Below are 21,788 nucleotides of genomic sequence, written 5' to 3'. Positions count from 1 at the left end.
TAAAGTTGATTTTTCAAATATTGAAATCAAACCAAATCAATTAAGTCAATTTTTTATTGAATTGGTTTTTTTGGGTTTTTATCATTTTCTTAAAGATGCGACATGTTAAGATACCTTTATAAAATGGCATTATCTTGATGAAAATGTTATTTATCAAGATATCTTGATGATAATTGAACAAAAATTAATAATTTAAGAACTCAACAAAAGACAAGTTATTTTTAATATGAAACAAAATTTTGGACTTATCAAAATAAAGACACAATCAGAGTAGAATGCCAAGACAAATTAAGGAACTAGACTACAAACCAAATATTAATATCTGCCGTAACATTCTAACTTTTTTAATATATAAATATATGTATATATGTGCAGCTTTATTTTTTTTAAAAGGTATTTATATATTTTTGAAAGAATTTAATTTTCAAGTAGCTTTAAAATGTGTGTCTTAGAGTGTAAATAATTGCACATTTAGTTATGAATTTATAATATTGTATTAATTTATATATTTATTTTCTAATTAGTGAAATATGCATGTACTAAAAATTATTTTTTGAATAATTTTATCTATAATAGCCTAATAAAGTTTAATCTCAAATATTATTATAGGTGTATCACAATCAATAACTATAAGAGCAAAAAGCAAAAAAAAAATTGTTGGAACAAACGACATAGTTATAGAGATTTGACTGTAATATGTATTGGCAAGGGAAAGTCTAACTTGATTTTTTTTTTTTTTTTATGTGCTTCACCCGACACTTGAATTGTGAGACATTTTTTTATCTCACAAATAAATGAATCCAATTCTTACACTATGGGGTCCGTAAATTTTGGATCCACTTTTTCTGTGAGACGGTCTTGAGCTTCTTTTCTCAGAGAAGAATCAATGATGCATCTGCTAACTCGATGCCAGCAATCGCGGAAATATAGAGGATGCAAGCATTATCCGGAGTGATTGAGCATAAAGCGATTGTAGGTTCATTGAATAATAAATAACTGCAAGTGATCGAGACAGACTATTTAAATAACGAAAAATTTAATATTTAAAAATTATATCGAGTATGACTGAAAAGGTGAAAACAAAACCAGATATAATTTAATAATTATGAACAAATTCAAAATCTCTATAATTAGAGTCGATCATTAAAAAGATGTCTCACATCACTTATACATGTAATAAAAAAGTTTCGTCTTAACTTTGAGTAAAGCACTTTTGCTCCTTTTTTTTTATTTGGAAGCCCCAAACTCCAATGTGGTGTTGACGATTCAGCTATTTGCATCATGCTACATGCTTCCTCATCTTCACTCTTTCTTGAGCACCCTAATATTTTCCAGCTTTCTTATAGTAAAAATCAACGATTTTAGATCCTGTATTTACTATATTAGAAAATTTATTAACTATATTTAATTATTTAATTGCGGATTCAACAATTAAAATGAGCTATGTGTTCTATGGCAACTACATTAAATCAGATTTGGACACATATTTGGAGGAAAAGTTGTTCCCTAGATTATTATTTGATTTATTGCATGTGCCTAGTCAAATATAGACAAGTAAACGTGGAGTATATTACTCCCTCCATCCTACAATAAGTGTCACTTTAGCTAAAAAAATTTATCCCATAATTAGTGTCAAGATATAAATTAGCTAGTTTTTTTTTAATTTTATCCTTGAATAATAAAGTAACATCTAAATGATAATTGAAAAAGTCACATAGTAACTTGATATTATTGAATTTTCAATATCAAAAGGTTTACTTCTTGTGCATGCTTTATTCAAGAGATAAAAGTAATTGTTTTTATTATATAAGAGTAATTTGGTAAACTTTACATTGCATCATTGATATGTCAATATGCGTGTTTTTGGCTAAGCTGACACTTATTTGGCTAAGGTGACACTTTTTGGCTAAAGTCATCATTGATATGTCAAACTTTTTTTTTTTTTTTTTTCATTCTTAAATTCTCGTGAATCGGTAAAGATAATTTCAGTCACTATATTATAATCATGGCACATGCTTCCTCATCTTCATTCTTTCATAAGAAACTTAATATTTTCAGGTGACTTATAGTAAAACGAGTCAACGACTTTGATCTCTCTATCAACTTGGTGCTTTGAGAAATCCAAAAGATTTAAAATGTTTTCAGGTAAGCTTCGTGATTTTCATCTATACACTGAATCTTAATTAGTCATGCAAAAATGTCTTGTCTTAATTTTTTTGAAAGGTCCTTTTTTTCTTTTTTTTTTCTCTTCACTATTGGAGAGAAGCTGCATTAACTTTTATTTAGATCTTGTATTTGTATTAAGAAATTTATTAAGTAGGCGTTTGGCAGTAGATTTCAAATATTTTTTACTTTATTTGGAATTTATGGAGTTGGAGTTGAAGATGGCTATATGTTTTGCAAAGAATATTTAGAATGATGTTCATGCTTGAATGTACTTCAGTACAATTTCAAAAGTGAAAAGTGAGTTGGAAAATAGGTTATAGGTTGTTTACAGATTTGAAATACAACTTCAAGTTAGATTTGAAATATTTGTGGTCAAACACTGATTTCAAATAAAGTGAAAAATAATTCCGGAAAAAAGCGAATATTTTTTTATGGCCCAATGGGTCCTAAATAGGTATAAATATATGACCTATGGATTCATGTCAAGTTCAAAAACTCATAAACTCCGAATTCTGGTTCCAACTCTATATTTGTGAATTGACTAAAAAAGTGACATGAGCTGATCTTCAATAAAGGGGTTTTATGCAGTATGGGTAGAGGCGGATTCAAGAATTTTAAGTTAATGGATTCAACATTGTGCATTCCTTGAAAATATGGAGTTCACAACTTATATGTCAAGCTAAAAATGGTGGATTTAACTGAACCCATCCTTGTACAAATACCCCACTGATCATGAGTTTGGTGTAATGTTATATTTGGTCTTTCTCTTCTTCAGTGGATGTTTTTTCTTGAAATCTTTATTGAAGCATATGTTTAAAAAGATTGATTCTTTACATGTTCAATTTGATTATTTTTGTCAGTATAAAGTAAAACTGGAGTAAATTGATTTTATCATAGATAATGAGATAGAGAAACTTATTTGAACAAAGTCATGATCCACATATTTTGTGTTTCCATGGGATTTATCATTCATTTGTTAACTTGAACTGTGAAAGGGAAGTCTTGAAGCAACGGCAAAATTCTCTGTATGACCTATAGGTCACGAGCTTAAGCCGTGGAATGCTTATATTAGGGTAGGTTGTCTAAGTCGCACATCCCTTGGGGTAATGACCCTTCCCCTGACCCTAGGTGAATGCGGGATACTTCGTGCATTAGGTCACCCTCTTTTTTTTTTGGTGGTGAACTAGAACTGTACTTTTAACCTATTCTTAAGTTGTCTCCAAATGTATGAGAAAATAATGGTCCTGTTGTTTTCATTGTTTACCAGGCATGCTCAATCGAGGAAACAAGATACTAAAATTACCAAATAATGTCCAAAATAAACGACTGCCCGTTTTACTTGTATCTCTACTCTTCATTTCTGCTCTATACTTGGTTTTGTATCGAGAAAACGGAGAAAAATCAGGTTCATCATCTGGGATACTCAAACAAAATTGGGATAGCTTTAGCTCTGTGGTTAAGTTAGACCCCACAGTTGAGTTCGGAAATGGAACAGATATAATATGGCAAATCCCGGATTCTCCAAAGGCAATTCTTTTTCTTGCACATGGTTGTGATGGTAAAGCAGCTAACTTTTGGGACAAATCAACTAAGTGCCCGAATTGTGTTGGTCTACCTGAAGAGAGACTTATTACACTTAATGCTTTAGCTAGGAAATTTGCAGTTATCGCGGTATCAAGTGCTAAGCCATGCTGGTCGTTCAAAGAGGAAAGACTTATAGTTAAAGATATTATTGAGTGGTGGATCGCGAAACAAAAGCTTCAAAATTTGCCTCGTGTTGCTTTGGGTGCTTCGTCTGGTGGATATTTTGTTTCGATTCTTGCGACTGATTTGAAGTTTAGTAGCATTACGGTTATGATTATCGAAGGATTGTACGATCAAATGGAGATTCCGGAGAGTTACCCGCCTACACTTTTTGTGCACATGCCCAAAGATAAAAGCAGGATGCAGAAACTAGAACGATTTATGATACTCCTAAAGGGGAAAGGTGTTGATGTTGCGGAGGTCAAATGTTTAGAGTTTCCTTTGTTTCCTAATTTCTTTGCTGATAGGATTCCGCATATTGATGTTGCTACCTCGGCGAAGTTGTTTAGTCTATTCCAGGAAAATGGTTTCGTTGATAAGAACGGTTTCATGACGAATGACGGGCGTGATATTCGCTGGAATGAGACTCTCCAAGAGAAAGAGATTATTCTCCCAGATAAGTCCTTAGTCAATCACATTCAAGAGGAAATGAATCTTGCATTTGCTTTTCATGAAATGACTAGCTTGCAGTCTATGCAAATCTTCAACTGGTTCGAGACTCATTTGAGCTAATCAGGACGAAATTTCCTCCAAATGCATGGGAAGAATGCCACTCCGCTCTGCTTTCAACAACTGACAAAGGACCTAATAATGTTGTTTGAGCCTTGGTGGATAGAGTTATGTGGTACCTGTGCTGGTAGGAGATAAAAGGTACCACATGGAATTAGTCGAGGTGCTTGCAAGCTAGTGTAGACACTACGGTTATTAAAAAAAGAATAATATTATTTGGTGCTAATAATATGTTGACCACGTCCAATCCACATCCTGTGTTTGCATTGTGATGTAAAACAATGTGTAGACATTCATACTGTTTGGCTGTTGAGTGTCCATTTAATATTGATGGACCATGATGCATCTAATTTAGTATGTGCAGTTGTACTGTTGGTTTGATTTGCATTTATAGTGATGTTACATAAATAGTACTGCACTTTTTAAAGCGTATAATGTGGTGAGCCAAAGGTCTAATGTTGTACTACAATTCTTTTCCGCTGCTCATAATCAAAACATTCATTACAATGTTTCATTGAGCAAGGTTTTCAAGATCTCATGAAGACGACTTGATTAGATCTCATGAAGACGACTTGATCTTTTATTTTTTTTGGTTACCCTTATACATTGATTATTATTTGTCTGAAGCCATTGATGCACTTAAAAGAACCAGAATGAAACTGGTAACTTGAACTCTAAAACTGAAATCTGATATGCACTCACCAAACACAGCCAGACAGGTTATTTTTTACTGGTTTCAACTTTTGTTGTTTTAGCAGATAGAATAAGCTCGTCAATGTAGTAAATTTATTCATTTTGGGCTGGACATGTTGTGATCTACTTGTGTAAGTTAAACATGAATGAAATTTTTGGAACACAAACTGACATGTTCACTCTGCAAGTCTTGGATTATCATCCGGACACAAATAGTGCACATTCAATGATGGATAAATCTTTTGGAGTTCGGTTTATGAACGAACACTATGATGGAGAGAAGCCATTTCATTGGTCTCATGTGCTCCTATATGCAGGTATTCATCATCAATTCCTACTCACCTTCAATGTTTGTTAGCAATGGTACTGCTGTTATATATCTGTGATGGGGGGAGGTCGGGAGGATGTGTGTTAAAGCCGTGGGAATAGACTCTTACATAAATGCAATGTAAGGTTGTGTATAATAGACTTAATGTGGTTCGACCCTTCTAGTACCCCATGCATAGTGGGAGCTTAGTCCACCAGGCTGATCGTTTTAAGTTAAGTGGCCCTACAAAAAAAATATGATATTGTTTATTTGGATATATGGTTTCTTCACAAAGGAGACAATCTAATGTTACTCAAATCTGGATACAGAATTCACACATGTAAAACATCAAAGTAATATTTTACATATGCCTGAACATAAGTTAGTATCCTGTTGAAACATGAAAATTAACCCCTAAATTAAACTCACAGGAAATCATAATGAAACTGGACATGAGTGCAAGATACAAGGTGATTTTTGAAACATGTGTTTCAAACTCTAGGCTTTACTCGACCCTCATTTGCTAACTTGAATCGCTGTGCCTGAGCTGCAGCAGCCTTGTTTGAACTAAGTGCTGCAACAAAACTATCCCTAACTTGTTTAGTAGTGTAAGGGAACTTCCTGCTCACCATGGAGTTCAACAATGAAGCTGTTCCTTCCCTGTAGAGTTCCCCGAGGCCATCAGTACGAGGGTTTGAAAGTGCTTGCAGCAGGTTGAAGTTTGACCCGAGCCCCGGAGCACCTGCAGGCACACCAAATGCACTACCAACAGTTGCCCACCATCCAAACAAGCCCCATATTAAATTTGGGTTAGTCGTCCAGTAACTGCAATTCATAACATTTCACATTAATACTACCAAAAAAAAAAAAAAACTGGATTTAGCTACGAATTTCAATGGCTAATCCGTCGCTACCAATTTTTTTGATAATCCGTCGCTCATTCATCGCTAAATAGTCTTAGCAACAAATTTTGTTGTTTAGCTATAGCATTTGTCCGTCGCTAATTCCTTTTTTTTTAGTAGATGCATACTCAATTTTATCGGATGTCCATGAAGGGACTTCATAATTCAATTGACTGTATGTAAAGCTGATTAGCCAATTCACTTACTTGATCGGGAAAGGTGGTGAGTTTGGATCGAATAGAGGTGGAGGTAAGTAGATACCGGGAGTGCTTGGGATGCCTGGATTGATGATAGGAGTAGTTGGTGGGAGAATTATGGGTATAGTGGGGGTACTAGGTGTAGGAAAACTTGGAGGGAAGGGAGAGTAACCACCTCCAGAAGGTGGTGAATTGGGGTCAAATGGAGCTGAAGGTGTGGATATATCGGGAGTGCTCGGAGTGTCAGGGCTTATGATAGGAGTAGTTGGTGAGCTTCCACCGGAAGTTGGAGGGGAGGGATAGTAACTACCTCCTCCAGAAGGTGGTGAATTAGGGTCAAATGGAGTTGAAGGCGTGGATATATCGGGAGTGCTCGGAGTGTCAGGGCCTATGATAGGAGTAGTTGGTGTGGAAGGGGTACCATAAGTTGGAGGGGAGGGATTGTAACCCCCTCCAGAAGGTGGCGAATTGGGGTCAAATGGAGCTGAAGGTGTGGATATATCGGGAGTGCTCGGAGTGTCAGGGCTTATGATAGGAGTAGTTGGTGAGCTTCCACCAGAAGTTGGAGGGGAGGGATAGTAACTACCTCCTCCAGAAGGTGGTGAATTAGGGTCAAATGGAGTTGAAGGCGTGGATATATCGGGAGTGCTCGGAGTGTCAGGGCCTATGATAGGAGTAGTTGGTGTGGAAGGGGTACCATAAGTTGGAGGGGAGGGATTGTAACCCCCTCCAGAAGGTGGTGAATTGGGGTCAAATGGAGTTGAAGGCGTGGATATATCGGGAGTATTAGGAGTGTCAGGGCTTATGATAGGAGTAGTTGGTGCCATTCCACCAGAAGTTGGAGGGGAGGGATAGTAACCACCATCTCCAGAAGGTGGTGAATTGGGGTCAATTGGAGGTGATGGTACGGAGATATCCGGAGTGCTTGGTGGGGTGGAGGGGGTGGTAGGTGTAGTAGGGGTACTTGATGTTGGAGTACTTGGAGGACTTCCAGCAGAAGTTGGAGGGGATGGCGTAGAGTAACCACTTCCAGTTCCTCCCGAAGGAGGAGTTGGTGTGGGAGTCTGCCCGCCCGCACCTGCACCCCCTCCACTTGGGGGATTACCACAGTTAGCTGGTGGTGTTCCTCCATGGCTACCGCTTCCATGTGAAGGCGATTTTCCAGAGCCACCTCCTGAGCCATGTGATGGTGGTGTTCGCGAATCTGTCATAAAAAAAAAAATATATGGAATTTGATTCAGAAATTTGACAAGTGTAAGTAATAAACTAATAAAAAGACTGAAACATAAGTGTTCTGAGAAAAGATTTATCATCCGAAAAGAGGAAAAAACGGAGTCTTTGTCTAATTAAATGCATTCAGAAAGGGCATATAGAAACTTCCAACGAAATAGTGCTTTTTCAACTCTCAAAAATGGAATCAAAATTGTGAGATTGATGAAAAGAGAGGTTTGCATGAACCTGTCGACAAGCAAAAATCTAATACAAATATGGCAAGACACATTATTAGCCTTAATATCTAGGCTCAGCAAACATTTAGTAGTACCAAGAACATTTCTTATTTGTTCTCTTTGTAATTAGTTTTCCCTTTTTAAGTTATTCTTACAGTATCATAGCAAATATTAAGCTTGTAACTAGTTAAAGATAGCAGCTTCTATTACAACAACAACAACAACAACCCAGTGGAATCCCACAACGTGGGGTCTGGGGAGGATAGAGTGTACGCAGACCTTACTCCTACCAATGTAGGACGGCTGTTTCCGAAAGACCCTCGGCTCAATAAAAAAAGCATAAAAAGAGGTCAGATAAGGCTAAGAGATTCAAAGCGATATGGAAATGAAGTAACGCAAGCGACACAGATAAGTAGCAGCTTCTATTAATATATTTGAAAACAGCTAGTGATAAAAAGACTTGAGGCAAAAACTGCATGAGATAGAGAGGTAATAAGGAGATACTTCTTGGAGGACTTCTGCAAGAAATTACAGGAATGACCAAATTCTGCAAGAGTAATGCAGCAACTGTAGCCCACAGGATTAGAGAAGTCCCTTTGCTTCTCTTCTTCTCCATCTTGCTTTGCTCTCAAACTGAAAGAGAGGAGACTGAATAAGAGAGGGAGAAAGGGGAAGGGGGGTGGGTGAAGACTTCAACTGATGCATATTGATACAAGAGAAGAGTTGTATATAAAGAGTAACAAGGGACGCACCTATGTTGGTTGAAGGTAGCGGATACCCTGTGAAATGCATGCAAACTGGTTCGGACGGTACGATTAAAGAGATTAATTGATGCCTAGTGATACAAGAGAAGAATTGTATATAAAGAGTAATGAAGACGTACTTGTGCTAGTAGGAGGTAACAGTTATCCCGTGAAATTAGTCAAGGTGTGTGCAAGTTGGCTCGGACGTGACAGTTAAAGAATTTAATGATGCCTGGTGATACAAGAGAAGAGCTGTATATACAGAATAATGAGGACATACTTATGCGCTTATGCTAGTGAGAGGTAGCAAGTACTCCATAAATTTAATTGAGGTGCATGCAAGCTGGTCCGGCCAAGGCCAATACAGGTTGAAAAAATATTGAGAGTAATGAGGACGGAAGTTAATATAAGCAGAGGTTAAAGAGTATGAGGTGAGCTGCATATGTTGCAGGTTACATTTAAGGCGTCATTTAAATCTCACATAGAAGAACATGGACAAATGCCCTTCATCACTCTAAACCTATTCAAGTTATGTCATTGTCACTAACTCATACTTTTCATAATACCAGTTATGAAGTTGTGAAAAAACCATATTAACACTTTATGTCTAGGAGAACCTTATAGAATTGCCTGTATTATTATGTGGAATACTGGAATGTGTTCAAAGTCTACGTTGTTCAGACTCTTTAAAAATTTTCTCAAGTGCGTGTCGGATTCTTCAAAGGTTGTGCATTTTTGGATGATCCAATATGGATGTAGCAGTATTTTTGAAGAGTCTGAGCAACATGGGTCCAAGCGACATGCTTTATGCTGTTACTTGTGAAGTCAATCTCATTATATATGTAGAATTTAAATGTATCACTCATAGTGGTGATTATTTGAAAGTTCGAACCATACTACTAAGCCTACCATCCATTTCTCTTCACTTGATACAAGACAATCAAAGTATCTATCACCCTACTGGTTTCAATTTAGCGACGGCATCTGGAACCTATGTTGCTCGGACTCTTCAAAAATGCACTACTTTTGGAAGATCCGACATGCACCCGTCGATATTTTTTTAAAAAGTCTGAGTAACATAGTCGGGAACCCCACTACTGTAGCTATCCTTCACACATGCCTCCTATAATTATCACTCACCTAGGCTCGTCCAGCAAGCTTCTATCGTGCAATACGGTGAAATATATCTTAGAGAATGTCATGGTTCTCAAGATTGTAGTGGCATTCTATAAGTTCCTGTCATTTTTTTTTTCTATTGTGAAAAGAGATTAAAATAAAAGGTTTTTTTTCTATTTCCTTTCAACAATAAAACAAAGTAAGCATGTTCTCAAGTGTGTATGCGTGTGTTTTAATTTTATATTATAATTAACATTTTTAAGTAGTATCAGTGCCAAAGCCAAAGGTATGGGACTTTTGAGTTTCCACAAAGGAGACATTTGGAAGAAAAGTGCATGAGTAAGACTAGTTTTGAGCTGACATGGAGTAATATGAGACTTTATGCCTTCTCAGTTAGGTAGGTGAAAGTATACACATTGAATTGCTGTAGTAAATGAGATAGCATCATTACTGTCCCTCCTCTTGGGACTTTGAGCTTTTAAATTCACTATTTTTGTGTCAAAGGCCCCTTATGACTTACTCCCTCCGTTCACTTTACTTGTCACATTTTGTTTATCGAGAATCAAAATATATGGACTTTGACAAATATTTTAATATTTATTTCTTCATCATATTAATGTGAGAAGAATTGCAACTTATAATATCTTTTATATAGTTTTCGAACATCAAAATTTTAATTTTAAAATATTAAATTAATCTGATGCAATGCAACTTCAAAGATAGTCAAGTTCTCTCGAGAAGGGGAACATGACAAGTAAAAGTGAACGGTGGGAATTTGTTTTTCGGATTTTTTTTTTAAATGTTGAGGGGTAGAGGATCTGACACTGGTGCGACATTATTTTAGTAGAGTTCGAGCAACATAACTTGTGACTATTGTGGAGGAAGGAGAAGCTTGGTTTGGTGAATTCAAAAAGAGTGTAATCTTATTATATTAGTAATATATTTTATTTCATTTCTTATATATACATAGTTTGAGTAGAAAATATTTTTTGTTGAAACTACAAAACTCATCTCAGATCTCTCTTATTAATGCTGCTAGAAAAAGGAGCAACACAGGCTGCAGAAGATGTGCATAGAGGACCTGGACTCAATGGAGTTGTAATGAATGCATAGAGATGAGACCATCATTAATATGAGGAGACACCCATTTTCCTTGGCATTATCTGCACCTGCAAAATAACCCAATGTGGCCTGCTTATCATTTATGTGAGCTACTTACATTACTGTTTCTATTTCATTTTATGTCACTTTTTTGGTTATTATGTTTCAAAAAGAAGTACATATTTCTTTTATTTGAAAATCATTTAACTTTAAACTTTTCATTTTACATCTAACGATGTATGTTTTTATTGTCACAAAAATTGTATGGCATATTTAAGAGTAAATTCAGAACACAAAGATGAGGGACACCGGAAAAACAGTCATTGATTGCAATAGAATTAGGAACCATTGCTTGATAGAGGTTTGATGGTGTGATGAAGTTACATAACTGCATAGGTCAAGCTTGAGCAGGTACAGTTAGGAAATGCTGTAACTGCTCAAATAAAATTAATAACATATGTTACTACCTTTATTACTTACCAACTTTTCTTGCCTCCAAATCTCTCTTTTGGCTTTAGAAACTTCGATTCGTGACAGCTACTAAGTATTGCATCTAATAAGTGTTGCATATTCGTTACGTGTAAAAGAGACTTCCTTCCTTCATATACCAAACACTCGCTAATAAGTATTGCATCTTCAGAATTGTACTATATGAGTTCGAGATAATTGTAACATTGGAATTTCCGCAAGGGTTGAAAGCCAGACGGAGCAAAGAAAGTGTTCAATAATGATTCCATAATTGAAGAGGCTTTGACAAAATTTTGGCATTCTCGCTTATGTTATTAAGACTCGCTTGTCTTCCATGCTAGGGTCTAACAGAGATCTCACTAATATGGTAGGCCCTAATGATCTCCAATATTTCTTCTTATTACAAATCAAATCGCGTTGCCTATGACTCATTCAAAGAGAAACACTTCCTACTGTAAATTTTTTCTTTTTTTTCATTTCCATTACTCGAACTTAAGATTTCTTATTAAGGTTAAAATAGATCTGATCCGTCCCTCCACACTTTTCAATGGTTAATACCATCAAAAATGTGTAAAAATGACCAAATTTTCCCTTCATCATATTACCAAATCTGAGACATTCAATGTTGTATCAATTTGAGTAATTGCTTGGGATTGATGTCAAACAAGGACTACTTGGTACATTTGACTTTGAGAGAGTATTGGAAGGGGGTTTTCTCCTGCATTTCAGTTACCAAGGTCCAAAATTTCAAGGGCAATAGGTGCAAGATTGGAAATAGAGAAAAAGGTTCTTGAATTTGTAAGAGAGAAGAAAAGGGAAATAAAAGAACATGTGAAAGAAGGAAAATTGGAAGACACATTATTTCTATATTATGTCTCTAACACTTCCTTTTATGTGTGGAACCAGTTCTCGTGGGTCAAGTATGTGAAAATTTTTTACCTTCAGTAACGGTGGGATTTAAGTAGGCATTTGGCCATGGAAACCAAATAATTTCACTTTATTTGAATTTTTTGAAGTTGGAGTTGATGATGGAGTTGTGTATGGTAATAGCTTTAGCAAATAATATTTAGTTGTTTGAATGATTTTTTCTAAAAAAATATGAAATACGATTTATAACCTCGATTTTTTAAAAACTAGCAAAATCACCCAACTTGACTAATTTATCCGACTTTGTCATCCTTATTATTTTCTTCCTTTGTCCAAACCACATTTGTTAACTCTATCCTTATTATTTTATGCAATATATAAAAACCACATTCGTTAATTCTAATGTTTATTATTTTTTTCATACTAATCAACTCCCAAAGAGTGTCAAGTTATTCTCTATGAAGTTTAGAATATTGCGTAATGGATATTAGAGCATGCAACAGTTTGGTGGCTAATATAAACGGGGTCATTTTTACAAAACAAAAAGCTTATGATAAAATTTGAAAAAGAAAAATAAATGTAATGGACCAAAACTGAAAGTGAAAATAGAATTTTAGGTGTTTTATATTTTCACGTCCAAACGCAGATTTTCAAATAAACTTAAAAAAATCCGAAAAAAAGTATAGCTTAAGCCCGGACGTATTATTAGTTCTTAATTATATTATCTCCATACAGAAAAGCTACTTTCCGCATGTACCATCTTTTGTTTTAGCCTTCAAATTGAATTAAATTTAATCTTGGAAACTGGATTTAATTATTCATGACAGAATTCATATTAATATCATGAGCTCTAGTCTATATGATGGAAAAAAATTACAAAATAAAAGATTGTGTCTTACAAAAGAATACAGAACTTTCTGTTGAGAAAATGCAGTGATTTATTACAAAATTTTGATGCCCTTCTCCAAATTTTACCTGTAAAGGGTCGTTAGGTTGGAAACAAGTTATCCAGGATCCCGGGATTAATTATTTCACTCTTCCACAGGGATAAAATAACACTACAATCGTGGGATAACTAATCCCAGATTAGTTATACCGCGATTTTATCCCAACCAAACGTGGGATAAAAGCATCTCAAATATAATCCTAGGACTATTTATCCTTGTCCCTCGTACCAAACGAACCCCTAAATAGACAAGGGAACCCTTTTCTTCGAAGTCTGTTGCTTTAAAATAATTAGTATTGTGGTTCAAAAAATGTCTGAAAAAAAACAATTTTGTCTAAATTCCAAGTTAAGATCAGTCATATGACCAAACAGGGTAGTGGTGGGATGCATAGGATCCTCCACCTTTAACTGGAGGTCTCGGATTCAAATCCTGAATATAAAAAAAATCCTGTTAGGGAGTACTTCCGCCTTAAGTGGGTCTTACGCGGCGCGAATCCGAATTAGTCGGGATCCCAATGTGGGTAAAGGGCACGGATGAGAAACCCAAAAAGAAAAGAAAAAAGAGATCTGTCGTATGAATGTCTTAAAACAACTATGTTTAAATTCCAAGTCGAGATCACCTATATAAATCCCCACTGACAATCACTCCATTTAAACTCATCTCAGACACAATTTTAGGAAGTATTTCAACATCACATACAAGGGGAAAAGAATCCTAAAATCTTAAATCCGAAAGAAAATCCCGTGCTCCTGTCTTAAAAGATATTTAAATCATCCACAATCTGCCTGCAATTTTCACATCTTCTCCAGGGAAAAACAATTTTAAGTTTGAGAAAATCTGTACTTTATTGTTGATTATGCTTTTTCACATTCAATCAGATAGCAAATATAATATACTCATGTCAGCTATCTTGCTCAGCCACTACAAAAATGTCACCAGGGCGTGTCAGATCCTCTAAAAGTAGTGCATTTTTGTAGGATCCGATACGGGTGCAACAATATTTTCGGAGAGTCCAAGCAACATAACATGTCAGAGTGAAAATAAAAGAAGACTAGTCCCTAATATAATACACGTTAAATATCCAATGACCATAGACATTCAAGCTAATTGAGCCTTAGATCTTCTTTGAAGTTTGAAGGAAAATATAAACCTGGCTAGTTTATATATGCAAAAAATACTTCATCCACTATGAATCATTGCTAGTAATATTGTCAAAATATGATACAAAGCTTGATATGCTTCGCGGACCGATGGCTTCATTCCCTACTTAAGGAACAATGTACTTACATTACAAGTTCACATGTTCCAGAAAAGCACAAGGAACAGAAAATTCAACCAGGTTTAACAGTCGAACACCTCAAAACCTCGAAAGCAAGCCCGAGTCCTACTTCTCTATCTGACCTGCAGAAGATATAGCAAGAACCAGTAAGAAATCAACCAATTGGAACAGCATCTGGTGGAAGCACCACAGGGATTTAAAAGTTGAAAAGGGACCACATTATCTTCAAGAAGAAAAAATAAAGAATTGACCTAAATAGCTATCTACCCAAGCTTAAACTAAAATAGCAGGTGGATGTATAAATAGTATATAATCTATGTCTAATATGTGCATAACCGTGTACAATCTATGTATGGCGGCTAAGAGAAGTAAGCAGTGAATCTGGCCGGCTATTGGTGTAAGGATCCCAAAAATAAATGGGTCAAGCAAAGAACGAGACTCAAACCAATATGTACACCCTTGCTCCAATTCTGCTATCTAATATCTCTGCGCTCTCTCCCACCCCAGTTTTTAGGTTTCTCCACACCAAAATCTAATAATAATTACATAAAAAAGCATTTATCTCCAAGTCAAAATAATGGAGTAATATAATATTACAATTTATCTTTAGCATTCATGTTCTATTGAAAACCTCAGGAACTCAGCACCTTTTCGGCTTCAACATGGACAAAAATAACCTCGGGCATTCTAGTTATGCTTTGAAAATAACCTCCCAAACCATATCATAAAGATGTGTCTAGTTCTCCGGCTCCACCTCCCATGAGCAGAGGATTAGTTAATTATTTTTATGCCTCTTTTTTGGCCTCCTTACTCTTTTCTTCATTCCTGGCAAATTCTGTAAAATTATAAAGACTAGGTTACTCAAGTGGCTATGCCTATCCCTCCAATCACCAGTATAAGAATTCTAATTTTCCTTTTATCTGAGCTCCTAAACAGAACCCACCCTTTATCATTTCTTGTAAAATCCAAGCTCTTCCCCTTCATTCAGCCGGACTACCTAATATAATCCTCATTGCCTAGCAAAAAAGGTTCGGCTTCTCAAACAAGAGAAGTACCTCTGAATCCTCACTCTCACTGGCAATGAAAGCTTGATCTAGTCCACCAAAGCAAGACAGTACAACGAAGCGAGAACGTTTATGCCCCTTATATTTGTCTGTGAACTTTATACTTTCCTCTATATTCCAAAGATAAGTTTCTTGGTTTCAAAGACTTACCAATCTATATATATATATATATTGTCTGCGGACAATACAAATGAAGTTATTGTTTCATCCTCCTGAGTTATTTGCTCAGCTTTTGATTCCACTCCAAATAATAGTATCATATTATCTTTACAAACAGAGACCATATGTTTCCCATCACTAATTATCCCTAAATCTGCTATTCTACTAATCCGATGCCCTTCCCAACACTTCAGCTCTTTCCCTTCAAGATCCCACGTGTCTAGATGACTTCTTCTATTCCCAGAATAAATAATTGAATTTCCAAAAGTAAGTCAAGTATACAGTGTGTAGCATTATATGTTTTGCATGTCTTCGAGGCCTTTTGATTCTAGAATTAGACTTGCAGATAAGCAAATATTAAACCCATCAAGAGCCACAATAAACTACAGAGATTAAAATGACTACGAAGTCCTTTGCGACTTAAGGTTATACACACCAGAAGAATTTTGACCTTCAGCAAGAAAAAATTTAACCTCAAACATGAGCTCTACCCTTAATTATTAATATCATTGAACACTCCAATATCCTCTATAAATGAAATTGTGAGAAGTATTCACCCCGAGATCTTTGAATAACCCAATAAGCTTGGTTCCCCTGGGAAGAGGGAGAAGAAATCCAACTCAAAATTACAGCTTGAAATCATCCCAGCTTATATATCTACTAGGAGTTCCATTTACTACATAAGTGGCTGCTCTCAGCAAAAATTGGTTAAAAAAAAAAAAATCAATCTTTTAGCCTACGAGAGAGTAGCTTCAAGTATGTACAGCAGATACAGGGTTAAATAGAGAATTCTAATTTATAAAGTGCCATAACATGTGACAACAACAACATACCCAGTGAAACCCCACAATGTAGGGTTTATAAAGTGCCATAACATGTGAGAAAAAGTATAATGCCAGGGCTAACATAAGCTCCTCAAAATTTCCCATTTCACAAAATGAACAGACCATGTTGGCAAGAACAAAACAACACATGAAAAGGAAAGAAAAAAAGGTGGGGTTACACGATAAATCGATACAAAATCAAGAAATATCCTACTCAAATTTACACCTTCAGATCATCCAGCTTATATATCTACTAGGAGTTCGATTCACTACATAAGTGGCTGCTCTGAGCAAGAAATATGTAAAAAAAAATTAAAAATCAATCTTTCAGCACAAGAGAGTAGCTTCAAGTATATACAGCAAATACAGGCTTAAACAGAGAATTCTAATTGGAAAAGTTCCATAACATGTGAGAAAAACTAAAATGCCACGCCCAACAGAAGCTCCTCAAAATTCCCATTTGACAAAATGAACAGGACCACGGTGGAAACAACAAAACCACACCAAAAGAAAAAAATGGGATTACACAGACGGTCTATACAATATCAAGAAATGAGCTTTTTGGTTCTGTCCATATTACTCCTTCAAATCATCCAGCTTATATCCTAATCAAAATAACAACTTCAAATCATCCAGCTTATATCCTAATCAAAATTACACATTCAAAGTTATAAATCTAAATAGTTTCATTCACTACATAAGTGGCTGCTTTGAGCAGAAAATATGTATAAAAATTCATATCTTCCAGCCTACAAGAGAATAGCTTCAAGTATATGGAGGGTTAAATAGTGAATTCAAATTGGGACAAGTGCCATAACATGTAAGAAAAAATAAAACGTCAAAGCCAACAGAAGCTCAAAATTTCCCATTTCACAAAATGAACAAACCAACAAGGAAAGAACAAAACTACACAAAAAAAGGGTTACACGATGAGTCGATACAAAATCAAGAAATGAGCTTTACATCATCCAGCTTATACATCTACTAAGAGTTCCATCCACTATATAAGTGGCTGCTCTGAGCAAAAATATGCAACACAAAAAAAAAAAAAAAAAAAAAAAAAAAAAAAAAACAATCTTTCAGCCTATATGAGAGTAGCTTCGAGTATATAAATTATAATACAGCATATACAGGATTAAATAGAGAATTCTAATTGGCAAATTGCCATACCATGTGAAGAAAATAAAATGCCAGAGCCAACAGAAGCTCCTCAAAATTCTCATTTGACAAAATGAACCAGACCAAGTCGGAAAGAACCCAAAAAAAAAAAAAAAAAAAACCCCAAAAGAAAAGGAGAGGATACACGATACGTCAATACAAAATCAAAACTACATCTTAACATCATCCAGCTTATATATCTACTAGGAGTTCCATTCACTACATAAGTGGCTTTTGTGAGCAAAAATATGAATAAAAACTTCAATCTTTCAGCCTACAAGAGAATAGCTTCAAGAATACAGAGGGTTAAATAGTGAATGCAAAGCGCCATAACATGTAACCAAAAAAAAAAAAAAATGCCAGAGCCAACAGAACCTCCTCAAATTTTCGATATGACAAAATGAACCAGACCAAGTTAGAAACAACACACCAAAATAAAAGGGGTTAACACACTTACACAACAAGTCGATGCAAAATCAAGAAATGAACCTTATGGGTTCTGTCCATAAATTACCCCTTCAAATCATCCAGCTTATATCCTAATCAAAATTACACCTTCAAACCATCCAGCTTATGTATCTACTAAGATCCCATTCACTAATAAGTGGCTGCTCTGAGCAAAAATATGTAAAAAGATTCAATCTTTCAGCCTATAAAGAGTATCATCAACTATATACAGCAGATACAGGGTAAATTTAGAGAATTCTAATTACAAAAGTGCCATAACATGTAAGAAAAAATAAAATGCCAGACCAACAGAAGCTCCTCAAAATTTCCCATTTGAGGAAATGAACAGACCAATTTGGAAAGAACAAAACAACACAAAAATGGAATTACAACATAAGTGGATACAAAATCAAGAATTGAGCTTTAACATATATCTACTTAGAGTTTCATTCACTATATAAGAGGCTACTCTGAGCAAAAATATGTAAAAAGATTCAATCTTTCAGCCTATAAAGTGTATCATCAACTATATACAGCAGATAAAAGGATTAACAGAGAATTCTAATTACAAAAGTGTCATAACATGTGAGGAAAACAAAATGCCAGAGCAAACAGAAACACCTCAAAATTTCCCATTTCACAAAATGAACACAAAATAAAAAGGGGTTACGATACAAGTCGATACAAAATCAAGAATCAAGCTTTAAATCATCCAGCTTATATATCTACTACTAAGAGTTCCATTCACTACATAAGTGGCTTCTCTGAGCAAAAATATGTAAGAAAAATTCAATCTTTCAGCCTAGAAGAGAGTAGCTTCAACTATATACAGCAGATAAAGTGTTATATAGAGAACTCTAATAGAAAAAGTAACATAACATGTGAGAAAAATAGAAAGCCAGAGCTCCTCAAATTTCCCATTTGACAAAATGAACAAACCAAGATGGAAAGAACAAAACAACACAAAAAAAAAAAGGGTTACAAGATAAGTTGATACTCTACAAAATCAAGAAATGAGCTTTACATCTTCCAGCTTATATATCTTCCTTTCACTACATAACTGGCTAGTCTAAGCAAAAAAAATATAAAAATATTCAATCTTTCAGCCTACAATAGATTAGCTTCAACTATATTCAGCAGATACAGGGTTAAATAAAGAATTCAAATTGGAAAAGTGCTATAAAATAAAATGCCAGAGCCAACAGAAGCTCAAAATGAACACACAATAAAAAGGGGTTACACAACAAGTCCAAACAAAATCAAGAAATGAGCTTTAAGGGTTTCTATCCATCTTCAGAACCTTAACAAACAACAAGAACAACAAACTGAAAAAAAAAAAAAAATTATGCAAATTACAAAAAAATGAAAAATGAGAAAAAGGGTGTTCAGTAATTTACCTTTCTTGGTGAAAAAACCACCAGCTGGAAAAATGTAGTAGTAGCAATGCCATAACTTGAAGTTGGTCCAAATAAACCCTAATTAGTCAAAGGGTTTTCACAAGAGTTAGAAAATGCATTCAAATAAATTTCAACACACACACATATACATATGCACACACAGTCACACACACACACACACACTCTTCTTGAAAAAAGATTTGTTTTTTTACTTTACTTTATATATAGTATTTGTCTTCTAACCATTAAAGGCCCACTCTATCTCTCTCTCCAGAGAGTATTATTTGTATTTTTTTATTCCCTATGACATTAACTTTAATCTTATTTATGTCTAACTGTTTATTTAATTAGGCTTAGAGCCCATTTGGATTGCCTTATAAGTTGCTATAAGTTGCTTATAAGCTATTTTCAGTTTTTTTGAGTGTTTGGCTGGTTAGCTCAAAGTCATTTTGTGCATAAAATAAGCCCAAAAAAATAATTTGGCCCATTTGGCTTAGCTTATCTAGAGCAGCTTATAAGCTGAAAACAGCTTATAAGCCAAAAAAAATAAGTTAGCCTATCCCAACTTATTTTTTTATTTGCTTATAAGTTGTTCTGCTTATTTTAAGCCCATCCAAACAGGCTCTTAATGCATATGCAGTCCTCTAAACTTGTCCTTTTTTTCTATTTTGGCATCTTAATTAAGTGTTGTTCTTATTAAACCCTGAACTCATTCTCAAATGTGTCTGTCAAACCCTTTAAATTTAATTTTTATTAGAAGCAAAAGCTAAATTGTGATAATGAAGGTAAAGTAATATTTTAGACGTGTGGTAAGCTATTCTTTAGGTCATGAATGTGTTGGTTTCTGCTGGTTCTGTTCTTCCACTGTCAACTTAATTAAGAGCTTACCCCTTTTTTCCCTCTCAATTGCTGCTAATCTTAGCTAAAATATGACATAATTAAATTAGAATATATATTAGCATATTGCTACATTGAAGATAAAATACTATATAAGTCAGATTGTGTTTGATAGACACACTCGAGAACGAGTTCAAAGGTTCAATAGGAACAACACTTATTTAAGGTGCCAAAATGAAAAAAGGGACAAGTTCAGGGCTGCATATGCATTAAGCCTTTTTATTTATATGTCCATAATTACAAAATTTTACTAAGGATAAAATGGAGAAAAAATTAATTGTGTCTTGAATTTTTAAAATGATAAATAATTTGAGATAAATATTTTTAGTAACCACGATAGATGATTTGAAAATAATATATTATTCCCTCCGTCCAATTTTACTTATCCTATATATATTAGAAATAGATACACTTTTACTTGTCCAGTTTAAAAAATTAAGAGATAATTTACCGTTTCATACCTATTTTACCCTTATTACTAATTGAAAACTTCAAGATATTGTTATTGACTATACAATTTTTAAAGAAGGTTTGATTGATTTCATCCACTAGATGATTTAGTAATAATTAGGAGTGATATAATAAAATTATATTCTATTTTAGACTCCTTATACATGTGTCAAGTTAATATATAACTAGTAAAAAAAATGGAATTTTACTTTTATTTATATCTAAATTATAATCTTTATCCATTAAATATTTTATTTTATTATATTATCTCTGTTAATGATATAAACTTAATAAGGATAAAATGGTAAAAAATAATTAATTATGTCTTTAATTTTTAAAACATAAAATAATTTAAGATAACTATTTAAAATCACGATAAATAATTTGAGGCGAAAGGAGCGTATACTGCTGTTTTATCAACGTGTGGGTATAAGAAGGGGTTTTTCTTTTTCCCAAGGTGCACGAATTACGAGGAAGGAAAAAGGAGGGGGCCAAAGTGCATAGGGAATAAGTTCGAAACGGCTACACACACATTAGCAGGCTAGCAAGGCAGCAGCGCTCGTAATTTTCAAAAGTTGTCAGAAACTGCTGGTTTTTTTTTTTTTGTTTCATCCGTGTCCGGTAATGACATTGAAGCCCGACTAAATTTAAATTTATGCCGGATAATCTCACATTAGAGGATAAAGCATTTCCTAACAATAGTAACTTCGTACCAAGAGAGCTCGAACTCGAGACCTCTTGGTTAAGGTTAGAAACTTGCTTCACTTTGTGGTAAACTCCCTCCAATTTTATTTTCTTTTAATGAAACACCCTTGACCTTCCAATGTGAAATTTGCAAGACCATG

General features: G+C 34.7%; 2 protein-coding genes and 1 long non-coding RNA gene across 4 annotated transcripts; 1 reads left to right on the top strand and 2 right to left on the bottom strand.

Moving 5' to 3' along the window:
- Positions 1–1,949: 1,949 nt before the first annotated feature.
- LOC132605646 (uncharacterized) lies at positions 1,950–4,850 on the top strand. The gene is made up of 2 exons (XM_060319133.1): positions 1,950–2,145; positions 3,434–4,850. The coding sequence occupies exons 1-2, from the start codon at positions 2,136–2,138 to the stop codon at positions 4,480–4,482; spliced, it is 1,059 nt and encodes a 352-aa protein (XP_060175116.1). The 5' UTR covers positions 1,950–2,135; the 3' UTR covers positions 4,483–4,850.
- An 884-nt stretch (positions 4,851–5,734) lies between these two features.
- LOC132629754 (uncharacterized) lies at positions 5,735–8,916 on the bottom strand. 2 transcript variants are annotated; one of them, XM_060345116.1, is made up of 4 exons: positions 8,779–8,916; positions 8,531–8,659; positions 6,588–7,782; positions 5,735–6,304 (listed from the first exon to the last, which is right to left on the bottom strand). In XM_060345116.1, the coding sequence occupies exons 2-4, from the start codon at positions 8,640–8,642 to the stop codon at positions 5,971–5,973; spliced, it is 1,641 nt and encodes a 546-aa protein (XP_060201099.1). In that variant the 5' UTR covers positions 8,643–8,659; positions 8,779–8,916; the 3' UTR covers positions 5,735–5,970. The 2 variants fall into 2 exon arrangements, with proteins under 2 accessions (XP_060201099.1, XP_060201095.1); XM_060345112.1 differs by lacking the exon at positions 8,779–8,916 and having other exon boundaries at positions 8,531–8,722.
- A 5,385-nt stretch (positions 8,917–14,301) lies between these two features.
- On the bottom strand, positions 14,302–19,935 carry LOC132629745 (uncharacterized). Its single transcript, XR_009578434.1, has 2 exons — positions 19,597–19,935; positions 14,302–14,669 (listed from the first exon to the last, which is right to left on the bottom strand). It is a non-coding gene; the product is annotated as an uncharacterized LOC132629745 (long non-coding RNA).
- Positions 19,936–21,788: the final 1,853 nt, after the last annotated feature.

This window comes from Lycium barbarum, chromosome 1 (genome assembly GCF_019175385.1).
Source record: "Lycium barbarum isolate Lr01 chromosome 1, ASM1917538v2, whole genome shotgun sequence".
Taxonomy (NCBI): domain Eukaryota; kingdom Viridiplantae; phylum Streptophyta; class Magnoliopsida; order Solanales; family Solanaceae; genus Lycium; species Lycium barbarum.
Note: the sequence above shows the minus strand (reverse complement) of the source record. Positions and strands in the feature narration are given on the sequence as shown.

Coding starts and splice junctions, on each gene's coding strand:
- LOC132629754 (XM_060345116.1), bottom strand. CDS start 8,642: ATGGAGAAGAAGAGAAGCAAAGGGACTTCTCTAATCCTGTGGGCTACA. Junction 7,783..8,530: donor TTGCAGAAGTCCTCCAAGAA/GTATCTCCTTAT, acceptor TTTTTATGACAG/ATTCGCGAACACCACCATCA. Junction 6,305..6,587: donor TCACCACCTTTCCCGATCAA/GTAAGTGAATTG, acceptor TATGAATTGCAG/TTACTGGACGACTAACCCAA.